Here is a 17,524-nt window from a genome sequence, read left to right as displayed (position 1 = left end):
TTATTTATGTGTTGCACTGTGAAGCCACTCACAACTTTTTTTTGTTTTTATTTTTCTTTTTTTGCAGGTGGAGGATGTTTTAGCTCTCGGTATCTGTGTTGAACAGACCAAACTTCAGACTCTGACCTCTCTGGATGAGTGTGAGTCGTTTGTGAGCAGGGTGGAGTTACTGCAGCCCTGTCTGGACAGAGCGTTCAGTCAGAAGTACAGCGCCCTCTGCAGCCCTGGCTGTCTGCAGCATCTGGACTCCATCAGGTCAGAGTCTGCAACATTTAAAAGAAGAAGATTAATAATAGTTTCTTTGGTTCCATTCATAATCCGATGTATTTCCTGTCAGGTCACTCTGGCGTGGGATGCTGGTGGTCGCATCTTTCATCCAGCACGTGGTTTTGAAAGTTAAACAGGAGGATCAGAAATTAAAGGATCTGGCTCTGCAACACTCTAACTTTCACCTGAACGTACGTTAAAGTGTTTTACCTCAGTTTATGTTTCTGGAAAGTTTAAAATGTTTGTGTTTTTTTATTTATTTATTTTTGATATTTTCACGTTTCCTTTTAAAACCAGAAACAAAAGCTTTTAATCCTCAGTGTAAAACTAATAAGAAAACGTTATTACTGAGCCTAAGTTTGATCATCGTGTTCAGCTCTAAATGAACCTGGAGCTTCTCCAGATTCACAAGACAAACGCTGAGAGAGACATTCAGCTACCAAAACTTCTGCTTTTATACGAATCAAACTGTTTCTCCTTTACGTCTCTTTAGTTTTTCATACATTAAAGCACCAGCGTTAATTTACTTGTTCAGTAAATCATACAAACTCTTATTCATTCATTGCTTTACAGATTTATTTATTTAATTTAGAGTCCAAACCTGAAATACATACAGTATATATAACTTGAAAAAGCACACGGACTCTCAGAGACGACCTCTGTTGGAAAATCCCAACTAAAAGCAACTTTTATTTTTACACAAACCTTTATTTATATGTTTGAACGGTTTCTCTTCCTTCCAGCTGATGGAGGAGTGGCCTGATGTCGGGAGCGAGGAGACGTTGCGGCAGCTGATCCGAATCCTCAACTCTTTCCATAAAAAGTGTATCAGCAGAGACCTGAGGTCAGACTCCAAACATTCATCATTCACTCCACTCGTTTTAGTTCAGGGGCCACGTACAGATCAATGTGCAAAGGGAGAAAAATCACAGTGAATTATTTTTCCAGTAAAAGAAACTGCTATTCCAACAATGAGGCCAAGAACTAAGCAGGAACAACATTTCTTTTTCTTAATAAATAAAATAAAATGTTTTCTAATGCAGTTCTTTTGTTATTTATAGCTCATCTGGCCCCTGAACTAAAGATCTAGAGGACAAGCACTTACAGAAGAAGAATTTCTAACGTATAAAACTAATGAGCGTGTGTTTTCTTCCTCTGAAGGTTTGACATTAAGTGCTCCGTTTGCCTGTCGGAGTTCGAGGATCCGTGCGTTCTCCCCTGCCAGCACGTCTTCTGCCGCCCATGTCTCCGGCGCTGCCTTGAGCGCTCGCGCTCGTGCCCTAAATGCAGGAACGACCTCCCCGCCGACTTCACCCCGACTGTGTCCAGCGCCGTCAAGTGAGTCCGAGAAAATGACACGTTTTAGGAATAAAGAAGCAGGTGTCTTTTAAGGCCGGTATGTGACGTCTGTTTCTGACCTCAGGGCAGCGCTCCAGCAGCAGGCGGCCGTCCGACGCTGCTGTAACTCCTTCTTCCTGGACGTGGTGTCCCGGTTCTGTCTCTCGGAGAACCACCGGCCCGGAGAGGGCGTGGTGGAGCTGCTCTTCTCTCTGCTCGTCTCCGCCAGCGGTCAGTCAGTCAGTCAGTCAGTCAATCTTTCAGTCAGTCAGTGGTGGTGAATAAGTCGCTGATAAAAAAACGTTCTCGATTCAGCGACTGACCAGACGTTTGCCCGTTGTTTGCGTGTGATGCAGGAGACGAGTACAGGACCAGAGACCTCACGCCCTTCCTGGAGTGTGTTGATAACAGCCCGGTGGTCCGGTCGGTGCTGCCCAAGCTGCTGCTGCAGTACAGGTATCTACGTTTAAATGGTTGATTCAGATGAGCTCGAAAACAGGGACGAAAACACAAGAAACAAGCGCGTTCTGAAGTCTCTGTGTCTGTCAGTTTTGACCAGGCCAAGGCTCACATTCGGATCTACCTGGAGAATCTGCAGGAGAATCTTCTGGACCAAGACGACCACACTGAACTCTACCTGCTGTTTGTCAACTGCTTCCAGGTGAACGATTAAAGAATAATTTCTCCCTTAGTCCCTTAGATCAGTGGTGCTAGAGATCACAGGGGTTGCACCGAATCCTGTCTGATCTGAGGTCACCAACAACATTTAGAAAAGAAATGTTGATGCGAGATATTGTCAGGTTCAGTCAATCGAGTTCATCCACCAATGGAATGAGAGTAACGCAGCTTTCCCGCCAAGCTCACATCACCAGCCAATCAGAAGTAGGGTCTCAAAACTTGTTTGAGATCCGGCTGATGCTGCATTCATGACACCTTGGGGAAAAAAGAGCTTTGGGTTGTCAAACTCAGAAATGACTGCTTCCAAAATAAAAATAAACATCTGCTGCACGTATTTAAATGTTCAGGAAACGGTGACAATGAACCAAACTTCATCTTTTATCCTTCGAGTTGAACTGTAACGTGAACACTGTGATATCAGAAGTCGAGTTTTCCCAAAGGCGTCATCTAAGGTGACGTTTCTTCATCGAAGTCGGAAAGATGGAGTGAATTTATGAAGCTGGGAGAATGTGTCAGTAAAAATAACAATAACTAATACAACAGTTTATGATGTAAAGTTTGCAGAATAGTTCCTCCCTACTAAGTAAGGCTGGGAACCACTGCTGTGGATCATTGCCTCTGCAGGAAGTTTGTAGGTCATAGTAATTCATTTGTTTATCGCTGCACCAGGACTCTCTTTTGTGCTCGCAAGCGAAGGACGGTGAGAAGCAAAGAGAAGAGCAAACGCAAGAAGAAATCCGGTTCCTGAGCAGAGTCGCCAGGAAACAGACTCCGGACAGACACGAGGACCCGTCAGAGTTCCTCCTCAACATAGCCAGGCTGAGAATCTGCCTGAGCTCTGCTGCCCAGCGGCTGGAGAAAGCCACGGCTCCAGGTCAGCGCCTGTTCTACATGTTTACTGTCCGAGAATTACAGGTGGAACAAGCTTTTTAACTTCTTGTTTGTGTCTGGGATGCTTTTAAAGGTGCAGGGTTGGCATCAGATCCGTACCTGCAGCAGGTGAAGGCCGTGTGTGAGTACAGCGGTAATGACTGGTTCAGGGTTTATCTGCTCAGAGCCCTGAACAGGTACTCGAGCACTGACTATATACTGACCCTGATGAACAGTCCGGCCTGGAGGTGGGTCTTCCCGGCAGAGCTGCTTCGACTTCAGGTAAATCCCAAACCAGGACCCTTAGGTCACTTTGGTTCTTTCCTGTAGATCTGCAGCAGATAGTCTTTAAAAAGGTGTTTGTGTTGAAACGAGGCCGACTAGACTTTATCAAAACCCAACTAGAGATTCTCAAAGACGCTTCACCCAAGCACCTTCTTCAGGTCTTAGTTTAATCCATGAGACCCAAACAAGTTGCTTAAAGACGTTCCTGTTGAATCCCAGAACAGTGCACATTAGAAACCTGCATCTTGTACATGCAGGGAGACACACTGGTTACGTCACGTTGGGAACTGCTGATTTAGAAGACGTTGCCTGGAAGAAACCTTCAAGAAAGTCAGAGGTTTCCCATTTGTGCACCTTTTTTTTTTAATATACTATGATCTGGACAACAGTCACAACCAGGGACGTCCTGATCCCGATCAAGTGTTTTTGACTCTGAGTCCTGATCTGATCCTAAACAGATGTTGAATCTAATTCCAGGTGTTTCCTCCTTGTTGCATCTTTAGAGGTGAAGTCCAGACAAACTTTAGACAAACGTTTGGTCTGAGACACTGACATCATGTGTAGCATCCGGGGCTAAGCTAATTATAATCTCACTGGTACCAAGTGAAGCACCCAAATCAGTCTGGTTACTACCATTAGCATCAGCACCGTTAGCATCATGCTAGCCAGTATCTGTACCCTTCTCTGCTTATAAATGCAACGTTCAGTGTTTGCGGTTTGAAACTTTTCTAAAAATCCTTTTTTTTTTTTTTTTAATGATCTCAAAGAGGATGACTCCAGCTACCGTGGACCAGTTCCTCTGCTGTGGGGAACCTTACAGAACCATGAGAAACGTAGTGTGCCAGGTTCTGCTGGAAAACAAATCCGACACTTTTGTGACACTGCTAAAGGTGAGAGAGTCCGGAGGTAACAGGAAGTCTCAGACTTTCTAACATTTAATAAAATTATTATACATTTTTGTTTTATGCTGATAAGATCCACCCCCTCCATGTTTTTTAAAGGGATGGTTTCAGTCATGTTGTTGATGGATGTTGGAGGGTCAGTTTTGATGCTAGAGAAACAGGATGTGACATAATGGCGACCACCAGTTGCCATGCCAACCGCTCTATAAAGAGGTGTTTGTTTGTGTTTTGTGTTTGTGTTTGTTTCTGTCTGTTCATAATACACGTCTGTCTCTTTCTCTGTAGGATCTGACTGGTCCTCAGTACAACCTGGTGGCGTTGGCCTTGTTCAGACAAGTCACCTGTCGCTTCAGATCCCATGAACCCAACATTCACCCGACGCCACAGGTCTGTGTTCACCCTGTCCACGGTTACCGATTTAAACATGATCATTAAATTAACACCAAACCCTCCGTCTGAATCTACAGGAGACGACAGCGCTCAAAGGTCTCCTCAGGAACATCAGAGCTGCAGAGTTCAGGGAGTTCTGCACCTCACTTCTGTCCAATCAGATCGGCAGCGCGTCCTCAGGGTTACGCGTCGGCCCTGATATGTCGGCTCGGAGGCAAACCCTCCTGGAGCTGCTGGTCCATCTGACCTCGGTGCTTCTCAGTGGAAACGCTCTCCTGGTTCCTCTTCAGCAGATAGCCTTCCAGCCGCAAAACGTCACGGTAAGGCCTCGTCCGCTCACGCTGGCTCTTAAAGGGGCTATATCCACTATTTCTTCTGCGTAAAAAGTCAGTTTACATGTGATGACGAGTAATTCTCAGGGTGTGGACAGTTCTGTGGTTTCCTCTGTGGCTCTGAATGACAACAAAACCTGGATCACGTCATAATAAGCTGATTTATTACAGAAGTCTGCTTTAGAAAGTTTAAAAAAAAGGGCAAAGAGCATCAGACTAAAAATGCAGCTGTGTTGCATTATGGGAAATGTAGGTTTTCGTTGTTTTTGTAATGTAAACGTTTCATAGAAATTAGGGCTGTGATTTAAATATTTCATCACCTTTTACAGAGTTAACGCCTGTTTTTAGTCGTCTTCTTTTCCTTCTTCTTTGGGGATATCTAGACATGTGACGCTACAGGTTGTATTACTGCCCTCTGCAGCCTCAAATTATACTACAACCATGCACTTCAAATTATGCTTCATATCCACAATGTTACGGGTCAGGATCATAACTTTTAGAAGGAATTTGTGTCATTAACAACCGAAGCCGATAAAGATTTTTTGCGTGATTCGACCAGGTTCCGTGCATTTTTCAAGAAATTAAACTGAAAAAAACAAACAACAGAAATAAAGGAACCTCTCTTTTATTCTGTGATCTACTTTTAGGATTCCTTATAAGACAACACAGTTTTCACTCTTGAGAGTCCGCCGGCCAAAATGATTTCAGGTTTTTAGCTTCTTTAGTCGAAGGGTGAATGTTTATCTGACTTCTTCTAATCTTTTCCTCCAAGAACTCCTTCCTGCCAACCATGGCAGACGATCACACAAACGAAGCCAGACAGTGGTTGAGCAAAGACCAGAGACTGCAGATGTACAGTAAGTATCTTACAATATGAAACTAACTAATTGACTTTAACAGATTTTAAAAATGACGTCTGTTTCATTATTTTTTTAGCCTGCGCAAAGGGACACCCTTGCTTTGTGGGAGAGGTAAGGAGTCTTTTCTTAACATCAAGCATTGACAAATAAATAAATAAATAAATAACATGAATTAAAATCATATTACATATGCTGTCCCTTAGTGTGGAAGACCTGTTGTCACATCAAGATGCCCTGACTGTGGGATTCAAATTGGTGGATTACAACATAATCCAGTCCAAGGCTTTACTCAACACACAGACAACAGGTATCACCATGTTCCACGAAGCAGCTGATAAGATGTTTCTTTCAGATCCTTGTGTTTAATTTAGTATCTGCATGTTTGTGTGAATTGTCAGCGATCAGACTCGGACCGGACACATTCTGGGAGACGCTCATCGAAGGTCCGAAGCCCCCGAGAGACAGATGACCTTGACTCAGTCGTGCATCCTGCGACTGCTGACGCACCTCGCCATGCTTCAGGGCGCCACAAGACACCAGAGAGTGAGACTTCATCTGAATCTGAGCTCATAGAGAAGCAAACTGATACAGGGAAGGGCAGGACAATACATTCACACACCTTCGCCCAACCCAACACTGTAGCTGACGTCCACCTGGCACCACTTGGTAGTAGTGTGCTTTCAGTTTAGTATTTCCAGCTGCATCTTCGTGTCTGCAATTTTTGAAGTGGTTGTTTTGGATCATTGAAGAATCATTAAGGTTCACTGAGGGAATTTAGAGATGCAGACAAGTGCAGACGATTTATTTGCCATCGTTGAAAGTGCAGCAGGAAGTGGAAACAGAAATTAACCCGACTGAGAGGTGTAAATAGAATAGTAAAGTCCACACATACCAAAACAATCTTATCGTCTCAGGTTTTCCTTGGCATTGTTTCTATTGCAAAACCACATCTAGTTTTAGACAGTGGTAGTACTTTCCCCAGGCCTATGTGTGGCGCTGTTCCTGCTACAAAAACCCAGCTAAAAAGAAGAGGAAGGAGAGGCAGAGCATGCACATCAACCCTGCACGGCCTAACCGCCCAACAAGCATCAATATCCGATGCAGCACAGTCACAAGTCTGTAGTCCATCACTGATGTAGTTTGTTGTTGTTATGAGACGTTGGAGGCTATAGGAACGAGGCGATGACATCATCGTTTTCATATCAGGCGTCCACACAAGTGAAAAAAAGAAACCGCACAGACTCTTTATTCGTCTGGTGTGGTTCAAGTCACAGAAAAATCCGTCTGCATCAAGGTCCTGCAGTACTTTAAAGGTGCCTTAATGAGGCACAGGTGAGACCGAGGGTGGAGCACACAAGGAGAAACCAAACAATCCTTGGCGGGAAAACACAGGAAGTAAAGCAAGAAAAGCAAACAGGTTATAGAAAAAGTCAACACTGGTTTTTGAAAGATCCCATCATGCTCTTTTGTTGCTTTTTTTTGTTGTTGTAGGGAGTTGGTGAAATGATCCACCCCAGGCCAAACGATGTCTTCAGCTTCCTGTGGGCTCACCTTGAGAAGGACATGACGGAGCTGGGGAAGACTTTGAGTCAGAACATAGACAACACGGCGGTTACAGTCCATCTGATTCTGACCAGATTCACCGCAGGTCAGTCACCTTTATCCTTCTGTTTCCATGTGGCATGTAAAAAAAAAAAAAATATGTGATATTAAGTTTGCTGAACGTTGGTGAAGGTTCCCGCGGTGCAAGACACGACTTCTCCTCCAGACAAGAACGGCGGCAGTGGGAAAAGCTCGTCTGTGATTCTTTCATCAACCCCGTGGTCAAAGTAAGGAGTTCAGTTTAAATCAGTCCAAGCTACAAGTGGAAGGAAGACATTTTGACATTTCTTGTTTCCTCTGTCTGCTTTTAGAACCTGCAGAAGAATCTGAGTGACGCTCAGGAGAGTATCAGTGGTGATGATGGACTCAATCCAGGTCCCCTCGTGACTCTGCTCTTCAAGGACCCTGGGGAGATGTTGCACCTCCCCTCAGACTGCCCCACGAATCACTCCTCAATCTGGTCTCTGCCCGAAACCATGACCGTGGAGCGTTTCACTCAGCTCGTGGGAGAACGTGACTGCGTACCTCTGCTCAACTTGTTCCTTAAGAAGGTATCGATTATTTTATGATATATCAGATCAACTGATTAGCTTTGCCCCTGATTCTCTGGCAAAGGTTTAAATCATCTTTTGAAGCAAGATTATTCTTTATTCTTTGTGGGAGAAGTGAAATAGTCGTGCAGTATTTTCTGATCGGTTTGACTCTGGTGGTGGAGAGTGGGTTGTCTCCTGTGCCTGGACCAAAAAGTTGCACTTGCTTTAGCTCCGAAGCCTTGAAGAAAAACCATTAGCTGGGAGGCTAGGAAGCTAGGAAGAGCTACTATTAGCTGGGAGGCTAGGAAGGGCTACTGTTGGCTGGGAAGCTTTGAAGAGCTACTATTAGCTAGTAAGCTAGAAAAAAGCTATTATTAGCTGCAAGGCTAGTAAACTAGGAAGAACTACTCTTACCTGGGAGGCTAGGAGGAGCTACTGTTAGCTGGGAGGCTGGGGAGCTAGGAAGAGCTATTATTAGCTTTGGGGCTAGGGAGAGCTACTATTAGCTGGGAGGCTAAGAAGGGCTACTATTAGCTGGAAGGCTATGAAGAGCTACTATTAGCTGCAATGCTAGTAAGCTAAGAAGAACTACTCTTAGCTGGGAGGCTAGGAGGAGCTACTATTAGCTGGGAGGCTGGGGAGCTAGGAAGAACTACTCTTACCTGGGAGGCTAGGAGGAGCTACTGTTAACTGGGAGGCTGGGGAGCTAGGAAGAGCTATTATTAGCTTTGGGGCTAGGGAGAGCTACTGTTGTCTGGGAGGCTAAGAAGGGCTACTATTAGCTGGAAGGCTATGAAGAGCTACTATTAGCTGGGAGGCTAGGAAGGGTTACTATTAGCTGCGAGGCTAGTAAGCTAGGAAGAACTACTGTTAGCTGGGAGGCTAGAAAAATATGATTACTTATAAAACGTTAATAAAAAGAAATAAAAAAAAAAACAGAGACAAAAATACAATAAAATCTCAATTCAAACCTGAGTCCACGGCTTTACTGAAACTGAGGCTGAGGCCGTCTTTTGTCAGTGAATATACCGGTTTTAATCTTTTCATGTTATCTGCTTCAGAAACTGGTGTCAAGTTGTGTTTTCATCACCTGACCTGAAGAGTTTGTGTGTGTTTAGATACCATGCGTGAGGCATTTGCATCAATTACCTGAGCTGGCAGCTTTACAGTCAGACCTGCTGAGGGTGTTTCCCCTGAAGTCAGATTCTACGGCTCCAACCATAGCACAGATGTTACAGCAGATACCAGCAGGTATGTCAACATTTCACCTTCACACCCGACGCACACACCAGCAGCAGAAACAAAAACACAAACTGTCTCTTCTCGCCGTCTTCAGGCTTCCAGAAGAAGATGCTGGTGGAGAGAGTCCACAGGTTCTTCGACGTGTGGAACAGCCTCAGAAAAGAGGTGGAAAACAACTGTAAGCATGAGCCTGCAAACATTTAACTCTCACTAATCTGTAGATGCCTCAGTCTTATCACAGAGTAGATCATAAGCTACTGTGCGCTGACTTAATAGTAAACATTAAAGCTTCTACTACCGCTACTACCCACTAGTTTCTCTTATGAGGCATATTTCTTAGCTAGAAAAATAAAAACATAAAATAAAAAAAGCTAAATGTTAGAAACTTGGTTTTAGACGTATTTAGTCCATATTTAGTCCATATTTATATACGGTCTATGCAGGAGCTGTGGCGTCCATATTTATATACGGTCTATGCAGGAGCTGTGGTGTCCATATTTATATACAGTCTATGCAGGAGCTGTGGCGTCCATATTTATATACAGTCTATGCAGGAGCTGTGGCGTCCATATTTATATACGGTCTATGCAGGAGCTGTGGCGTCCATATTTATATACGGTCTATGCAGGAGCTGTGGCGTCCATATTTATATACAGTCTATGCAGGAGCTGTGGCGTCCATATTTATATACAGTCTATTGTGTCCACCATCTTTTCTGTGCTTCTCTATGCAGACTTAAGTTTGCTCTCAGCTCTAAATTCAATTAAAAGAAACATCTAGTGGAAAGTTTCTGTCTCATAACAAACTTTTATGTGTCCTAGATTCAGAACTTTGTATTCCTCAGGTACTGCATAACCCAAAATATCCTCAGTTACTGCATATCGTTCCTAAATGGCTGCAGTTTATGGCAATTCCCCCAAAAAACATGTGCATGATTTGCTTCTCTGTTCCCACGGGTCCTGTTTTATTGAGAATAATCCACGCCTCTGTGTTTGCATATATGTTATATGTTTACAGCAGCAGATCTGGGCGTGGACGTGAACCTGTGCGACGTGGAGGTGACGGTCGAGAGCTCCGGGGAGTATCTGACGCCGAGTCGTCGCGGACCGGGCTCCTGCCTCATAACGCTCATCGACTTCCTGTCGGAGGCTCACAACAGTTTGGTGAGGGAAGCCAGGAGAGTGAGCCGCCACGAGGACAGGTGAGGGGTCTCTTTGGGGAGCTGGTGTTGATCTAAAGCCTCAAAGCTGCATCTTTAACGAGGATTTAGAATCACCAATGAGCCTAAGCGTCATTCTGCTGTTTCGCGTCCTCAGTGACTACAGCCTTCCCCTCGAGAGGATCTCAGAGACCCAGCTGACTCTGTGCCACCCAGAGCGGGAGCTGCTGCCGCTGGTTTTAGCAAACTGCCACTACACTTTGAAGAAAGGCGGCGAGACGGACAGAAGCTACGACCTGACGGCCGTCCAGACCCAGCTGGTCCGTCGCTTCCTGGCTGGAAAACCACTCATCCAGGCGGTAAAGACCTGAACCAGTCGCACGGCTGCACATGTTTCTTTTCTTTTCTTCTTTTATCTTTTCCACAAAATAAGAGAAGTAAATCCAGTCGGTCCATGGCCACAGTTCGTCGTTTTTATGTAGTTTCCAGACTGAACCCTGCTATGATGAGTCCATAAGCTGTTCCCATAACCTCCCAAAGATCTGAGCCGCATGCACAAACTTTCATTCAAGACTTTTGGTCTTTGCTGATACCAGCTGAGTAGGATGCATATCTTTGCTCGGTAGGATATTATTGCGATTCCTCTGAACCAAAGAGGACTTGGTTTATTATCAAGAGGAGTTTCCACCTCATTGACAGTCAGATCATGCACCAGATCATGCACCACCTTCCAGAAATGTTTTCATTTTCTGGATTCCCAAGAAACAATGCATGACTGACCCCGTATGACATCTAGGGGATGAATTAGGATTTTCTTTTTCAGTCTTAACATCCGTCTCTAGAAGGTTTCACCCTTGAATCAAACCTTGAGTCTCTGGACGTGAACAGTTTTAGGAGGACACCTCATATACGTTCCTATTCAGACCCTAAAGATCCATCTTTATTCCATCTTTATTCCATCTTTATTTATTTTTATTTTGGGAGGGGGGGTAATATTCTTCTGACCAACACTCTCTGTCCTCTCTGATCTGCATCAGGACACGTCGAGGTACCTGAACAGACACCTGCAGGACTTCTCTGTGGTTCTAGACGAGGTCCGAAAAAAGATTCATCAGGTAAAATCAACAAGTTTTTTAATTTTTAAAGTTTGCTTTTAAAACCAGAAACAAAACCTGTGAGAACAACTGACGTTAGATTTTTTATTTTTAAACCCAGAACTGAAGAAAAATGGAAAAAGGAGCCTTTCTTTTACTGTTAATGTCAGTCTTCTTCTTTCTTTCATTACCCGTCTTCTCCTCCATCCCTCTCTCCTTTTTCCTCCTCCTTCTTCTTCTTCATTTGCAAGAACTCGTTCTTTTCCATGAACCCAATAACCACTGGTTTCTCCTTCACGTCTCTCTCTGTTACATTAAAGGCCCAAACGTTAATCCACTTTACGTTTAGTAAATCAAATAAACTTTAATTTACATTTTAATTTTAGAGTCTAGAACCAAACCTGAACTTCCAGGACGTAGACTGACCCCTTTTTAGAGTCTAGAACCAAGCCTGAACTTCCAAGAAGTAGACTGACCCCCTTTTCGAGTCTATAACCAAGCCTGAACTTCCAGGAAGTAGACTGACCCCTCCGGTCTCTGTGTCTCTGTGCTTCAGGAGCCTCTGAAGGGTTCGGTGAGCGGAGCCATGAAGACCGTCCTGCGTTCCTACACCGACGTGTGCGACGCCGTGTTCGTGGTGGAGATCGGACTCCGGTTCCTGGGGAAGGCGGGCGGGGGGGGCCAGACCAAGCTCCTGTCCTTCCTCACCGACTCCCTGCACATGGGCAGCCAGATCTCAAACACCGTGGACAAGGTACCGAGCCTCAGTCTAGCCCTCGGTCAGACGCTCCGTTAGCTTGACACATACAGACGGAGGCAGAGTCACAGCTGGCGGTCAGATCAGCCATAGCATTATGACCACGGACAGGAGACCTGAATAACGTTTAAACTGCTGTTTGATTTCAGAGTCTCGGGGAGAGCAAACTGGAACACAGCATATACACCTGGCAGCTCCTGACTTGTTGGAAGTCTGAGCTTATGCTGAACAGGAAGCAAGTAAGTACTAATAAAAATATCAGAAAAATGAGCTGTAACACACAGCGTCCTTAAATATAATAAGAATAAATGAATGCGTGAGAGAAACTCCACCCACGACGCCCACGTGATTTGCTTTTGCGAGTGTGTGCTTTCACTCGTGACCCCAAACCACAGCACAGAGTTAAATTCTCCCCGGGCCGTAATCCGTTGGAAGTGTGTCCGCCCGACACGCCAGGCGCCCACAGTTTGACCCCAATAAAAACGCAGCGTGAAGAATTCCTCACTGGGAAAGAGATTCAGGTTCGGAAGAAGAGCGCGATGTGTTTTCAAGAGTCAAGAGTCAAAGAGTTTGTTGTCTTGTGCACAGAGTAGAAACATGTTTCTCTGTTCAATGAAATTCTTCTGGTCCAAATGGGAATGACACGTGAAGAATGCATGATTATTAAGGAGAGTGAACACAAACTCCAGTTGCATGTAACTCGTGTTGTGTTTCCAGGACCCGTTTCAGAAGCTGCCCCCGTCGTTCCAGGAGAAGCTGTCGGAGGAGCAGAGGAAAGAGCTGAAGGTTTTCCTCTCGCGAACAGATGTGGACGCTTTCTGCTTGGAGCTGCACGAGATTCTGCTGCTGAAGACGAACACGGCCGTGCCCGACGGGGATTACCAGCCACACTGGGAGTAAGCACAAGCCATTTGCATTCACCCCTCTGCAGGGAAAAACTAATCCACCATTTGTTAGTTTGTGTTTTTTTTTTGTGGGAGGTAACAAACCAAAAGGTAAAACAATCATCACAAAACATTCCCGTCATTGACGTTTATTCCCCCGGTTTAGCCAAAGTGTGCCTGTTGTCACTTCAGACGCCTCCACCCTTAGTCTACAGGAATGCATTGACAGCTTTAATCAGAGTAAAGTGTGGAGGTCTCGCCCCCCCCACGCTCCCCCAGGGGATTCGGAGCCTTTTGACTTCCAGGAGCAGAGCGTGACCCCTCCGGGCGTCCATCTGTCAGGGGAAAGCAGCTTAAGTTGTATCTGCCACAGGTCGCTCCCATTGAAGCTGCAGCTGGGCTGGGATGTGAATAGGAATGCATGTCGGGGAAACAATGGATAGCAGCGCTAACAGTTGTTTTCTCTCCCTCCATCAGCATCAGATCCACCTTAGAGAACCACATGGACAAGAAGAACCTTCCACCTCTGCTGGAGCTGGACTCTTTCCCGGAGGACATCACCCTGGGACGAGGAGCTGACGTGTGGAGGGCGGCCGTGGAGTTCAAAAGATAGAAATAGATTCCAGATTAATGAAGAGACTCTCCTCAAATGTGCCTTTCTGATGTGTAAATATTGCAAATGATGACGGTTTTTAGATTAAATCTCATTTTGTTGCAAAGCGAGGCCGGACCAGGAAGATGAGACGATGATGACCAAATAGTAATAGTTTTTTTTTTTGTTTTAGTGCTGAAGAACCAGTAAAATAGAAAAATATTTACATTTAAGAAACTTGAGACACTTAATGAAAGAGAATTTAAGAATAATAAGTGCAATTAGGGGTCATTGTTGTCTCCTGTTTAGTCCCTGGCCTCAGTGTGAATGCTCTGTCCACTTTCTAAAACAGTGGACAAATTAGGACAAATAGAAGTTCTTTTTCTTTTAAAAATTACAGTTTTCTGTGTAAGTTTCACAGTTTCAGTGTGAAAATTACACTGGCTGGACGTATGTTTGGGACTTGTGGACTAAATCATTATCATGTCCAATCCGTTAAAGAGGGAATAATAAATAAATAATAAATAAATGAACGGCTTTTCTTTTCTTTTTTGTCCTGTGTTTTCCATCACTGGCAACGCTAAAAAATTCACCATCACGCCTCCCTTTTGAAAAGTCAACCAAACCGTGGGTGGAGGCACGCCCCTTGGAAGCAAGAGGATAAGATTGACAGCCCTCCGCAGCCAATAAGGGGCACGTATAGAAAAACGCTAGTTTGATTCCACCAATCAGTGGTCATGACTGGGGGAGAGGGGCGGGGACTATCTGTGTTGTTACCACAGAGATGAGGTTACGCGTTATTTGGATTCCCGTTGAGAGCGGAGGACTTTCACTGAGCAAGAAAAACAAATCAATAAAAACACAACCTACGTCTTTTCAGTTATGGGGACATCCAGATTTTGAAGTAAGTACTTATAAACTGTCTTTTTTCTCAGCAGCAGCGGTTATTTCCAGATAAACTGTTAGCTTAAAAAGGCTCAGACCAGAGTCCATTTAAAAAAACAGCGGTTTTTAAATCTCTGTCACTTAATCTGTAATAACGATTAAAAATAACCTTTATCGATGTCTTGGGGGGTTTAATGATAATTTAGGCTATTGTTCTGCTCCTTCCAATTTGCGATATTTGGGGAAAAAACAAGTCGTTGCCAAGTTTGGGGCCAAATAACGCGTCAGTAACGACTGTTAGCTTGTTTTAAAGGCTACGAATTTCTGCCTTGTTTGTATTAATAAGCTTCACTTTGCCCCAATATCAGGCTTGTTTATTCAAATGGGATAGATGCAAGATAACAGACAGAACACAGAGCTTCTTTGTTTTAATGTGTGGCGACTCTGAGTCCCAGAAAGGCTCCTAAAATAAAATGTATGGTTGTTATTATTGTTATTATCCACCTGCTAATATATAAACTATGGAAACACTAAGTAGGATTCTGTGGCTTTTACTTACAGATTTCTATTTTTTTTTTTATTGTATTGTTGTAATTAAAGCATAGAACAACAGTTTGTGCATCTCCCAGCTGTTGTATAAATACCACTGGTGGTTTTGTTGTTAGTTACCGTGGGAGACAACACAGTCAGTGGGAAAGTGGCTGTAATTTCCTCTGTTGTTGTTGTGGTTGTTGCTGTGGTTGAATTGAACTGAACTCCCAGGGCACAGTTTTTAATGTGATTTGACGTGTCTTGCAGCTCTTCTAGAGGATGCATACGACGCGCAGCCCGTCCTCCATCCCTGCAGGCGATGCCCTGGACCTCAGCCTGTCGGGCTCCCAGCTCCCCATGAGCAGGCGTCCCGGCGGCGGCGGCTCCTCGACGGGGAAGTTCTTCTCCCGCTCTGTGTCTGTGTCTGTGGCGAGCGACGGCAGAGGGAAACGCAACACGCTGGTAGGAACCGTCCACAGCTGCACATTGTTTTTCGTGTGATCGAGTAAAGATGCACGGGTGAGGATTTGTCCACATGTGTGCACCATATTCAGATTGTGATTTTTGTCTCGGCGTCCACAGGGCGACGCCGGCTTCGGCGGCTCCCGCTCCGTCAAGAACCTGAGGAGGTCCAACAGCACCACGCAGGTCAACCAGCCGGCCAACATCAGTCTGAGGTGCAAAGGACCAGTCACATAAGAGCATTTACATTTGCTTTAGTGCCAAGAAGAGCACATGCATTTAGAGAGTTTCTTTAACGTTTTTGCACTTTGCAGGTCGGCCTGTGCGTTTGACAGCCCCCCCCCCCCGGTTTAACCGACCTTCCTCACTTCTTATCGCCGACATTGACACACTGAGTTGTATATAGTACAGTATGTGCTGATGCAAGATCTGCTGCTGCTGCTCCGTGACCTTTACAGTAACGCGCACGCGCCTCTGAAACACGAAGGACGTGTTTTTGTGTAAAAACGACGGGAAAGAATGCGGCCATGTCTCTTTTTCGATAAAGTGTCTCCGCGTGGAGCCTTTTGCTCTTTAAAACCCGAGGGCCTCTCTCCGCCCCGGCGACGAGCAACAGCTGGCGGCCCCGGAGCTGCAGCATCGACCCGGAACAATGGCAGCTCCCGCATCATAAAGGCTGGAGGGAGGGAGGCTGGGTGGCTGTCGCCGGGGTCGTGGGTTGCAGGGTTGCAGGGACTTTCTTTGTCCCCCTTTTTGGAGAGGGAGGGGGGGAGGGCCCCGGACCTTCGGGGTCAGGTTACCCCCTCCAACGGGAGCCGGTGAAAGAAAAAGTGTGTGTGCGTGTGCACGGTCTGGGTCTATTGTCCGGCAGCTGCTGCCGTCACCCCCCCTCCCCCCCCCCCTCCTCCCTCCACTCGCTGCCTCTGAGGATGCAGAGCCGAGGGGTTTTAAATTTAAAGAGATTCTAAATACCCCCCCTCCCCCCCTCCCTCCCTCCTCGGCTTCCTCCCCTCCGTGCATCACTCACTTGTAAAGCAGAAAGTAGAGGAATGTGCGTCCTGAATAGTGTTGTCAGATTGCTTTTCAGTGGTGGGGCCAGCTGCCCCCCCCCCCCCCCCCCCCCCCGGCTCAGACCAGATACCAGCAGAGGCCCGGCCAGACAGGAGGTCACCCTGCATCTGTGCCTCGGGATGTGAGGAGGCTATTTGAAGGCTCGATGACATCGGGATCAACATGTGCACGCATTTACATGGACTAACCCCCCCCCCAAAAAAAAAACACACACACAACACACGCTCAGCTGCTACATACTGAATCCCAGAGCTTGTGGGTAGAAGAGGAGGGGATGACATTCTGCTTCTTGTTGAGGTGTTTAAATGACCTGTTTGCATGAATGTTAAACCCGGAGAATTTCATGGTTTGGCTTCATCTGACCAAATATGTTTCCTCGTCCTCGTCCTCGTCCCGGGAGAATCTGTCCACGCGAATGCTTTGTTTTTTTTTATTTTCTCATCCCAGACTCCCAGATAACAGTGTGTGGTTTGTGCGTCTCAGTCAGGACCAGAGCGAGGACTACCTGGCCCTGTTTGACAGCGGCTCGGACGGACGCAAGAAGCTGGCGAGTCTCAGCAAGACGTCGCCGGACAGAACCACCTGGAACATCCTGGTACTGACCAACACAAACCCCAAGACTGCACAACGTACAGAGAGTTCCCTCCTTCCTTATTTCAAATATGTAAAAAAAACAAACAAAAGGAAACAAAATTATCCAACAGGAACAGACACAGTGAACATTTACAACAGTAAATTAAAAATACATATTTATAAGCACATACACACATTAAAATAATAAAATAAATAA

At 45.5% G+C, this 17,524-nt stretch overlaps 2 protein-coding genes across 6 annotated transcripts in view; both read left to right on the top strand.

Moving 5' to 3' along the window:
- rnf213b (ring finger protein 213b) overlaps window positions 1-14,318 on the top strand; it is a 37,167-nt gene extending 22,849 nt beyond the window's left edge. The window contains exons 38-65 of the mRNA XM_047609511.1: window positions 68-255; window positions 338-458; window positions 1,011-1,111; window positions 1,429-1,605; window positions 1,691-1,836; window positions 1,962-2,061; window positions 2,155-2,266; window positions 2,953-3,157; window positions 3,248-3,435; window positions 4,206-4,328; window positions 4,626-4,727; window positions 4,808-5,050; window positions 5,835-5,919; window positions 5,999-6,033; window positions 6,126-6,229; window positions 6,321-6,465; window positions 7,414-7,570; window positions 7,657-7,751; window positions 7,836-8,075; window positions 9,176-9,308; window positions 9,394-9,477; window positions 10,317-10,500; window positions 10,616-10,817; window positions 11,496-11,573; window positions 12,109-12,306; window positions 12,459-12,548; window positions 13,027-13,205; window positions 13,671-14,318. Coding sequence (XP_047465467.1) covers window positions 68-255; window positions 338-458; window positions 1,011-1,111; window positions 1,429-1,605; window positions 1,691-1,836; window positions 1,962-2,061; window positions 2,155-2,266; window positions 2,953-3,157; window positions 3,248-3,435; window positions 4,206-4,328; window positions 4,626-4,727; window positions 4,808-5,050; window positions 5,835-5,919; window positions 5,999-6,033; window positions 6,126-6,229; window positions 6,321-6,465; window positions 7,414-7,570; window positions 7,657-7,751; window positions 7,836-8,075; window positions 9,176-9,308; window positions 9,394-9,477; window positions 10,317-10,500; window positions 10,616-10,817; window positions 11,496-11,573; window positions 12,109-12,306; window positions 12,459-12,548; window positions 13,027-13,205; window positions 13,671-13,806 — 3,951 coding nt within the window. The 3' untranslated portion in view covers window positions 13,807-14,318. The remainder of the gene's footprint in view (window positions 1-67; window positions 256-337; window positions 459-1,010; window positions 1,112-1,428; window positions 1,606-1,690; window positions 1,837-1,961; window positions 2,062-2,154; window positions 2,267-2,952; window positions 3,158-3,247; window positions 3,436-4,205; window positions 4,329-4,625; window positions 4,728-4,807; window positions 5,051-5,834; window positions 5,920-5,998; window positions 6,034-6,125; window positions 6,230-6,320; window positions 6,466-7,413; window positions 7,571-7,656; window positions 7,752-7,835; window positions 8,076-9,175; window positions 9,309-9,393; window positions 9,478-10,316; window positions 10,501-10,615; window positions 10,818-11,495; window positions 11,574-12,108; window positions 12,307-12,458; window positions 12,549-13,026; window positions 13,206-13,670) is intronic.
- A 204-nt stretch (window positions 14,319-14,522) lies between these two features.
- cep131 (centrosomal protein 131) overlaps window positions 14,523-17,524 on the top strand; it is a 28,194-nt gene continuing 25,192 nt past the window's right edge. For 3 of the 5 annotated variants that reach the window (XM_047609513.1, XM_047609514.1, XM_047609512.1), the window contains exons 1-4: window positions 14,523-14,689; window positions 15,469-15,663; window positions 15,784-15,878; window positions 17,182-17,329. In XM_047609513.1, the coding sequence (XP_047465469.1) occupies window positions 15,481-15,663; window positions 15,784-15,878; window positions 17,182-17,329 (426 nt within the window). In that variant the 5' untranslated portion in view covers window positions 14,523-14,689; window positions 15,469-15,480. The remainder of the gene's footprint in view (window positions 14,690-15,468; window positions 15,664-15,783; window positions 15,879-17,181; window positions 17,330-17,524) is intronic. The other 2 variants (XM_047609516.1, XM_047609515.1) reach the window with 1 other exon arrangement.

This window comes from Mugil cephalus, chromosome 16 (genome assembly GCF_022458985.1).
Source record: "Mugil cephalus isolate CIBA_MC_2020 chromosome 16, CIBA_Mcephalus_1.1, whole genome shotgun sequence".
NCBI lineage: Eukaryota > Metazoa > Chordata > Actinopteri > Mugiliformes > Mugilidae > Mugil > Mugil cephalus.
This window is presented reverse-complemented; position numbering and strand designations above follow the sequence as displayed.